Source organism: Hylaeus anthracinus, unplaced genomic scaffold (genome assembly GCF_026225885.1).
Source record: "Hylaeus anthracinus isolate JK02 unplaced genomic scaffold, UHH_iyHylAnth1.0_haploid 12002, whole genome shotgun sequence".
Classification (NCBI taxonomy): Eukaryota; Metazoa; Arthropoda; class Insecta; order Hymenoptera; family Colletidae; genus Hylaeus; species Hylaeus anthracinus.
Genome location: NW_026534349.1, coordinates 10890573 through 10900397, shown reverse-complemented (window position 1 = coordinate 10900397; position 9825 = coordinate 10890573). Strand labels below are relative to the sequence as shown.

Sequence of the window (9825 nt, the reverse complement as noted above, 5' to 3'; positions counted from 1 at the left end):
TCAAAATTGGCCAGAATTTCGAAATTCAGCAAAAATTAGCCCCTTGAATTGGGCAACCTGTACTGGCAGACATGTCAGACCGGTTGCCTGATCGTAGGCGCAAACGTACCACCTCTTCGCACATCATGTGCTCCTGATACAAAAATGCCAAATCGGCCAGAAATCCGAAATGTACCGAAAAGTAGCCCCTTGAATTAGGCAACCTGTACTGACATACGTGTCGGACCGGTTGCCTGTCCGTAGGCGCAATTGTGCCACCTCTTCGCACATCATATGCTCCTGATACCAAAATGTAAAATTCAAAAATTTGATACGTGCCAAAATTCCTCGTGCCACCTTTTCGCATATCATGTTCTCCTGATACCAGGTAAGATGAATTTTTTAATAAAGTAATATCAGCTTACATTATTATCTGACTTTGACTGTGTTCACAAGAATTATAACTACCCTTCGGTGAAACATAAATTTATTGATGACAAGTGATCGTGGAATCAGTATGTAATGCAAACGCAAGTCAACAATGTAGGATCTGTTGCGAACATAACAGAAATATATGCATTTTTATTGAGACGAATACATCACCAAGAAGTAAGATAGGGATGTCTTTAACAGCTGAAAAGATACCTCTTATTGGTTAAAAGAAAAACGACTTTCTACTGATGAATATAATGACTGCATGACAATATAAATTAAACAGACACGTACAATCGCAAATCCTTCGATAGAGGGGTAGTACACGAACAAAATTTTCGTATTAATTAGTCTAAAACTTTTCGACATAATGAATAACATCTTCTGAGTTGATACCGACGTTCTATACCAATCTGTATTATACCTATGAATTTAATAAAATTGTGTTCATTCTACATACTCAACGATGTGAATGAATAAATTTAATGGTCACAAAATCAGATCCAACCTATGAACATACACAAAGCAATTCAATTCTAGAAGGTGCAGTGATACTTACAAAAACGTAAAAATATTATTGCCACGGTCTACCACATGTTGCACTAAGAAGTTGATGTAAAACATGTATACAAAAATTGCCATAATCATTATTATGGATTGCAGCGTCTCTCCCATTCGGTTTACCAGGAATATTGTTTGTGATAACTAAAAAATAGTAAGGATGAAGTTAAAGGTCTCTGAATTTCTTAACCATAAAGAAGATCAGTGACTTGCACGAAATAACACAATGCTTTGAGAAAGAACACCTATGATTAGAAGAAGAGAATACGATACTCCAACGGTAGACATCAAATCAGTGGAAAACCTTTAAGAAAAAATAGAGAGAACGTCGCAAATGAACTTGAAGAACACTATCACAAAATTAAGTTGGAATTCGGAAATTTCACTGACGAGAAATTTGCAAGATTGTTAATAAATGCAATAGTTTTGAGACTTAGCACGATAGCCATTAGACCATAGCTTTTATTAATGATCTTGCTGACTTCTTCTGAGACAGTACCGGCAAAGATTAGTAACAATTCGAGCAAATATTTTGTTTCTGTATAATACTGACTTTAACGCTCTTCTGTGTAATTCCACAGATTTTATTAGCTTGTATTTGTTAACTGGATGGAACTGTCTTCCATGAACACCAGAAACGGGAATACAATCCAGAATTGCCTCGCGCATACGATGACTGGAAAATGTCAAAAAATTAAAAACATTTATAATTCCTACTGAGAAGAATAACACCTATTCCGCTTTATTTATAAATTAAAAATGTTGGTTCTGTTGGATCTTGTCGAAACTTATGTAAGGAATAAAAATTAAACAAATACTGGGTCATTCCAAATGAAATACATATATGCGGTACGAGGCGGCTATCTTTAATATTTTATTACGACGCTAATCGAAAGAACACCAAAATGAAACTTCAAGGAATGCAATGATAATTTTTTCGGATTTTTAAAAGCGTGACCTCGAGGTGGTATTTGCAAATAAAAATATATTCAGGAAGAGCAATCCCTCCCGATTAAAATAAAAAAAAAAAAAACGGTCAATAGGATGAACAGTTAAAGAGAGAAAAAATTCAAATGTACAACCCATTTTCATCAAAATGGGAAAAATTGCAATATTTGAAGGTTTGTATTTCTCAAGCGGTTTTGAAACGAGCAATATAATCCTCCTCCCCTCCCAGTTTCACGTAAACTACAATATATTTCATTTGGAACAAAATCGGAGACATCGACCAAAACGAGTGATCGATTTGGCGTGGAATGACCCTACTATTTTTGACTATGTATGAATGTGTTATCGCGTGTATCCATTATCAAACAGACTTATCTTACCAAACAATTACAAACAACGAAGCAAGGTGCTGTATCAACATCGTAACAATAGATTCATTTGCAATAAACGTTGTTCCAATTAGGATGATCATCAGGCACTGATAAGACGCGATCAGAAAAAAGTACTTTTGTTCGTCTATGAAGTATTCCGTTACTATTGGAGACACATGAGGACGGGTTTCGTTCAATGGCGCTACAATGTCCAGGAGTTCAGATGTGAAGTGAGATACCATCGTAAGAAACATCGACGGATACATAAATACTGCAATAGGTAGATTATTGCAAAAGTGCGAACACGCAGACGCTGGCTTCTTTGATTTACGATTGTTCCTTACATGCAAAAATGATTGAATAACGTCTTCCCGTGTAGGCGTACTCTTTAAGAATCTTCAGCTCCTCGTCATCCATTGTGTTCCAATCGTGAATCATATCTTCCATAAATGTTTTTAACTGAATTAAATATTGTACTTGTACACTGTCAGGTGAACAGGAGTCTGACAATCATTCGTTCAACTTACTTTTTCAGCATGTCGCCAAAACGTAACGTATTTGGTGAGAGAGCCCAGTGATAACATTATCACTAAAATGATTACTCATTGCATTTACATGTGGAACAGCACATTTTTTTAATTTTCGTAGCGAATGTCCTGGATCATAGTCCTCTTCATGAAAATGTGCAGAACAGACAGCAGCAGTTTTATGGACTTGAATGCCCACCAGGTGTATGGCTATAAGCCATTGTTCTCGTTTTTCTACATTTTTTGGAAATCTAAAAATACGTCTTCGTATTTGTGTGTATTCTACAATATATAAATATCGTCTGTTTGCATATAAACATATAACACTACAAGTTTTAGAGTTAACCTAACCTATACATTCATAAATCTTTACTTACAAGTGAAAGGAAATCTTCTGGTTTTTTGCTTCATATTCCAATTGCTCGTAATTTTTTTTCACACTGCGATTTTTGCAACCAAATACTACACAGTAACTCATTTTCTTTGCCGATTTTATGTTCTATATTCAGTTGAAAAAAGCTGACTGTACAGTACTATCAACAATAAGTACTATAGCTATAGGAAACAACTTTGACTTGGTTTGACTATAGTCAAAGGGAAACAACGGGGGTAACCATCGGTAATACAGTTCAATTCAGTTTGAGGAATACAAACAGCTCCCACTGAATAACCAATTTAGCTTATACCTCGTTGGTAATTGTAATAATAAAAATTCTTGTGAAAAGAGTAACAACATTTTGAATCACACAAATAGACAAGTATGTAACCCAAATTTGTTTCTCCGCTAAGCGTTTTGTCTACGCGAACAAGAGTCGTGACAGTGGTCGGCCATATTGAAGCTATACACAAGTTAAAGTGATCGTTCGTGAATATAACACTAGTACAGTTAGATGCCTAAGTTCCCTGTCTCACACTCGCGAGACTTGTCAAGTCGTGGTCTACTGTTCCTTAATTCGTTAAGCACGTAAGTACCTAATTACTTCGTATAGCATACACGTAACAAAACGCTATACTCTCAGCTACATTACCGATTGGGTTAATAGGATTTAAAATGCCGGTATGATTTCGAAAAAAACAAAAAGGACATCCTCTACTACATTTATTCTGTCGCTGATCAATTTTCAAGGATAGCTTGGCAGGTACGCGTCAATATGAATGAATCCGTGTAATGAATGATGTAAAATATTGTGAGCGTAACTCTAACATTGACTTTCACCAATCTTTTAAGGAGGCGCTCGGAGTTGTGTGGGTGTATGGATGTCCGCGTTTGTGTGACAAAGTGCGCATAGTAGGTGAGGTCATACACCCATCACTCGCGCAGGTGGTTCATCCTCCATTCCCGCAGTACAGTCAGTCTGTAAAGCAAGTGCACGAGATCATTTGAAGATCTGAAGGAACTCCAGTTCGTTACGTTACTGCATTCAACGATGACCGATAACATGTTGTTTAGTAAATTTTCTGTGCCGATCCTAGCACTCATGGTCACTGTCACTCATACTAACTACACAGACATTGATCTGTCGCCGGATCACATCAAGTATTATTTCAATTCTTTTCCCACGGCAGCCGAAAAGTGCCGCAACGACACTGCCTGTCCGTACAAGGTAATATTTCGTGTATTAATAACGCGATCATGTAAAAAAATGTTGCTATGATTAAGTGAATTTCCGTGTGTCTCAATTATCTTTTTTCGCGCGAAAGTTCAGGGCAGTAAGTGTTAAACAAAATTCAATCAAAGCAATGAATCAAATGGTTAGTCGTTAAGAGCTCGTAACAATCAATAATTAAATTAATTTAATTATTCGAATAATGAATTTTAATGCGTTTAATCTTTTTTAAATGTATCCAATGTTGGTCGCTGGTAATTAACGAACTTATTAACCAACAATTAGAGTAATCTAATGATTAATTTTTCGATAAAAATAACATAATACCAGAGAGATTAATGATTAATTTATTTGTTAATCGCCGATCATAATCGATTTAAGACTTAAATTTTAATGAAAGTTGTGTAAAATTTTGGGGACTTTGAATGGTCAGATGCAATGTTTAAAATCTCGGTGACACAAAAGAGAGAAATTAACGAAAAATTTTTCTTCGAAAAACTTAGGATAGCCTTGATACCAAAGCTTGTTGGGGTTACGAGCCAAATTGCAAAGCCGAAAATTCTTTTTCCGTTCCTCAATGTCCAGGTGATCATAAAGGATGGGTAACGACGAAAAAAGCTCAATTAGACACGTTTTACGCTCAAGGCGATTTCGGCTACGTGCGCGATCAGAGAACGGAAATGTCAATTTTCTGTGAGCCATTATTTGTGGTGAGTTCAATTTATACATATGTAGTTAAAAAAAAAAAAATAGGTTATTTTCTTCAATGTCTTTTTATCTGCATAATGGTTTTCGTTAAAGGATGATTCGTCCCTAGAGTGCTCGGAACACATGAGATTCTGTAGAGCAAGAAATATAATGATAAATTTTACGGACCTGCTCCAAAGAAAAGAACCGATACGCTACAAAATGGATGTTTTAAAGGAGGGTCAAATTGGTGGATACTGCACGTATGTACAGAACCACGCGATCTGTACGACGAATTTTGATTACAAACTTAAGCACTATCTCATGTCTTTAAACCAGATTAAACGAGAAAAGATTGCAAGATAATGCGGATCATATTAGTCCATTGCAATCGTGGGGACCAGAGTTACGAAATTTCCGGAAGCTACCTCGACCACCGATCGTTAATGGCGACTGTGATATCGTTATCGAGAAGCCAACGTACATAATGAAAATAGATGCTAGTAAGTCGTAAAAAAATTAATCCTATGCTGAATTTCGTGCCGGCGAACACAAAGTTTAGGCACCCACTCATCCGCCGAAGTCGTTCTGTTTCAGTAGTAAATATGTATCATCATTTTTGCGACTTTTTCAACTTGTACACGTCATTGCACGTAAATCTCTCGCACCCCGCCGCATTCAGCACAGACAATCACATAATGATCTGGGAAAGTTACAGGTAACCGACACCAGCACAACAGGAAAATTACGAGATATTAGATACCAATCGTACTCTCGCTTTCAGTTACCGCTCGGCGTTTCAAGACACCTTCGAGGCTTTCACAAGAAACCCGCTGTGGGATTTAAAAACTTTCCGCGGAGAAACTGTCTGTTTCAAAAATCTCGTATTTCCGTTACTGCCGCGAATGATCTTTGGTCTATACTACAACACGCCCCTTGTACGATTTTCTTTTTACTCTTTGTTTCTTTTTTATTTCCAGTTACTATATAAACTTGTAAAGTTTCTTCTAAAATAACATTAAATACGTCGCAAATGTTTCTTAATTTATAGATTTATCTACTGACATTTTTATTAATTGAATAATGTTTTAGATTTATGGCTGTGAGAAAAGTGGATTATTTAAGGCTTTTGGTGACCATGTGTTGCATAGACTAAGCATACCTCTTCACGAAAGAAAAAACCAAAGGATACGTGTGACCCTGCTGAGCAGAGACACACAATACAGAAGAATTTTAAATGAAGACGAGTTAGTGAAAGCTTTGAAAGAAAATACCGAATATAGAGTTAGAAAGGTAATTGAATTAACTTGATTATTATTTGAATTGATTTGATGATTTCCATTTCTATCCACCTCTAGTGATATCCCATTGAGTTTATTGATTCGCTGAGGAAGTGACTGAGTGTTTCATTCTTCTTACCACACCATCTGCATAGGATGCTAAGCCCTTGCATTTTGTGTAAGCAGCAATGCAAGTTGCAGTGTCTGGTTAAGATTCTCAGACTTCTACTAGTTCTTTTGTTGAAATTTATGATATCCCTTTCTTTCATCTATCCTCATTCGATTTTTTCTTTACTTGTACCTTCTACTTTGGTGTATCGCCTGCATATATGTGATCAAAATATTATTCTTGCAGGTAGTCTATAATAAAAAGGTTCCATTCAAAAAGCAATTAGAAATTACAAGAAACTCTGATATTTTTATTGGTATTCATGGAGCTGGATTATCACATTTGATGTTTCTACCAGATTGGGCAGCTGTGTTTGAGATGTATGTGTGAATAATTTTTATCTCAAGAAATTACTGTATTTCTAATGTATGATTATTGTTTAGATATAACTGTGAAGATCTGGGATGTTACAAGGATCTTGCTCGTTTACGCGGTGTGAAATATTTCACATGGCAGAATACTTCAAAATTAGTACAACAAGATCCCGTAAGTATTGATCTATTATTTATGTATATTAAGTAAAAGCATAAATTAACATTTTTTATAAAAGTAATTTAAATTTTACGTAGGGCACGCATCCTGATGGAGGAGCTCACGCAAAGTTCACGAATTACAGCTTCGATGTGAAAGAATTTCTACGTATAGTTTCACTCGCCAGAGATCACGTGAAAACTCATAATGCTTTTAAAAAATTCATTAGTAAAAGAACACAAGGAAAGAGGTCGGAAGTAAAAAACGAAACTGTAATAACAAACGACGTTAAAGACGTCAAAACTCCTAAGTCAAAAGAATCAACCGAATTAAAGCCTGATGTTCAACCCAAAGATGAGTTATAACCAATTTTTAGATACTCAATTTCGAGAACAACGAAACATTTTAATGTTTCGTAAACTAATGTATAGTTAAATCGAATGAAACAAATGACTTGTTACCAATTAAGTTTTTTTACTTATTTTTATACCGTCACATGTACATACTTATTTTTATAAAAAAAAGTAATAAATAAGAAATGAAATTTGATATGTATACATTATGGCAGTGACAATAGTCTGAAATTGTCAAATGTCAATAGTAATACTATACTACATTTAGTATGCTAGTACTATAAGCACATTTGGCCCACAGGTATATACATAGTACAATATACAAAATTGTATTCTTTCAAAAAAGATACAACAAATCATATACTTTATAACTTAATTTGTACCTGTTTTCTATATAAAAATAAAACTGATAGTATATTTACAGCCATATATACAATCAATATTTGTAATGCTTTTAACTGATTTACATATAGTGTACGTATTAACATGTTAATACCACCAGTCATTAAGTTTGCCAGTAAAAAGAAGAATAAACCATTATAATTAACAGCTTCAAATATTTCGATTGTATTGCTGATCGGACTTTTCTCACATTCTTTAGGTATAAATTCTCGTTTATTTCTTAAATTTGCTTTACGTATTTTGGTTTTTCTTTCTATGTTTCCTGAATCTGTAGTTATATGGATTAATATGTCAATAATTACTTCCATTAATAATAATAATGTAAGCATCATAGCACCCAAGGTAAGTATCCACATACAATACCCTGCATTTGCTAAACGTCTTGAAACTTTAAAGTATGCATCACAAAACAAAGTGGCTGCACATGCTTGTGCTGATATCAAGGACAATTTAATACACAATATCATAGAGTCGTTGTAACTTGCATCGAGTCCATATCCAAAAATTTTCATGAAAAAGGTTTTGTATTTGTATTGCACCGTATTTTGTGCGTACGAGTTATAATAAGTAGAATGTATCAACCTCCCTACTGCCACACCTATTAAATAAAGTCCTACATATCCAGGTACAGAGACTACTCCTTCTCGATTAGCAGATACAAAATCATCCCTTGGATCATTACTCAAGACCCAATCCTTCAATCCTTTAGTACTTAAAATATATTCGTGCATTGTTAAAATCCAGATACCTGATAGTAAAGAATACCGTGAATTAATAGTACTTGTTATAGAACTAGTAAATATTTTCACAAATGCAAGAGTTATGAAAAAATTCCAATGAATTCCATATTCGGTCACATGCTTCTGATATCCCATAATTTCAATAGCAACAGAACGACCAAAGCCCAATATCAAAAGTGGAATACAACTTTTAGCTGATTGTTTCATATTCTTTGATAAGGTATGGAAGAAACCTATTCTTGGTTTAGGAGCAAAGTCTCTGGCTTCTGGTGCTACTAAAGCATTCGACAATACAAATAATCCAACACCAGTGTCCATTAAACTATACCCGAATACCTCAGTCTTAGCAAATTTGCGAGGAAAAATACGAAAATCTATAGCTAATATACATATTGCTGATATAATATTGGTTAATGCTCTACAATATGTAATGAAAGGCTTTTTGTCATAATTAGTCCTTGTATTATACCTTGATAACGAATTTGAATTAATTGCCAATAGTAAGATATTAATAATAGATATCAACATCATAGCGCAACACACAGTTATAATATACTCTGATAATATGGTACAACATAAAATAGATGGGATTACCAATAGTATAAATTCTATCAAAACTCTAATATTTTTGTGAATAAGCCTTCCCAGTAGACCTAATGTAGTTGTAGTTAAGAGAATGGTACAAATATTTGGCATGATTGCATAAATAACTTCCCGAGCTGTTGTTCCACCATGATTAGAAACAAATGCTTCTTGTTCTTTGCGATACACATTTTCGTTCCATATATTTGACATATCTGTCAAATAAATAATTATTTTTCCTGTTGTACAAATTTCTGGAAAAATATTTTTCATTTATTAACAAATCATCAATTATAATGTACACCGTCCGATGTTAGCAGAATTTTAAAAATATAACGACGAAAATTTGTTTATCATTATATACTTACTCAAACGAGTATTTCCTTATTTAATCTACATAAATATACAAGTATCAACAGAAAATGTTTATACATGCATATTTTGTCATAATGACACGAGTGAGCAAGAACAACATACAAATCAGTGATCATCAATGATCATCATGAGTGATGCTTGCCGGGTCGAATTTTTTCGCTTATCCACGGCGAACATAGGCTATTTCCGCTTTTGAACATTTTCGAAAGGACGAAACGAGACAAACACATCGGCAAACTTCAGATTTATTCGAAGCCTAGGGTTTTGCCTATCTCTGGCTGTGATAATGTCATTATTACTAGAGACAGAGAAAACCCTAGGCTTCGAATAAATTTAAAGTT

At 34.5% G+C, this 9825-nt stretch overlaps 3 protein-coding genes across 4 annotated transcripts; 1 reads left to right on the top strand and 2 right to left on the bottom strand.

Annotated features, from left to right (window-relative positions):
* Positions 1–449: 449 nt before the first annotated feature.
* LOC128891876 (uncharacterized) lies at positions 450–2875 on the bottom strand. Its single transcript, XM_054151794.1, has 8 exons — positions 2819–2875; positions 2636–2750; positions 2301–2562; positions 1526–1648; positions 1186–1276; positions 971–1116; positions 706–835; positions 450–612 (listed from the first exon to the last, which is right to left on the bottom strand). Exons 1-8 carry the CDS (start codon positions 2873–2875, stop codon positions 562–564), a joined length of 975 nt encoding a protein of 324 aa, XP_054007769.1. The 3' UTR covers positions 450–561.
* A 768-nt stretch (positions 2876–3643) lies between these two features.
* LOC128891838 (EGF domain-specific O-linked N-acetylglucosamine transferase) lies at positions 3644–7821 on the top strand. Of its 2 annotated transcripts, none has more exons than XM_054151689.1 (12): positions 3644–3782; positions 3862–3957; positions 4047–4422; positions 4929–5135; positions 5227–5375; positions 5452–5615; positions 5713–5830; positions 5897–6050; positions 6205–6405; positions 6748–6881; positions 6945–7047; positions 7131–7821. In XM_054151689.1, the coding sequence occupies exons 3-12, from the start codon at positions 4246–4248 to the stop codon at positions 7395–7397; spliced, it is 1674 nt and encodes a 557-aa protein (XP_054007664.1). In that variant the 5' UTR covers positions 3644–3782; positions 3862–3957; positions 4047–4245; the 3' UTR covers positions 7398–7821. The 2 variants fall into 2 exon arrangements, with proteins under 2 accessions (XP_054007664.1, XP_054007662.1); XM_054151687.1 differs by having other exon boundaries at positions 5710–5830.
* On the bottom strand, positions 7550–9710 carry LOC128891839 (uncharacterized). Its single transcript, XM_054151690.1, has 2 exons — positions 9478–9710; positions 7550–9363 (listed from the first exon to the last, which is right to left on the bottom strand). The coding sequence occupies exon 2, from the start codon at positions 9320–9322 to the stop codon at positions 7751–7753; it is 1572 nt and encodes a 523-aa protein (XP_054007665.1). The 5' UTR covers positions 9323–9363; positions 9478–9710; the 3' UTR covers positions 7550–7750.
* Between the last annotated feature and the right edge of the window lie 115 nt (positions 9711–9825).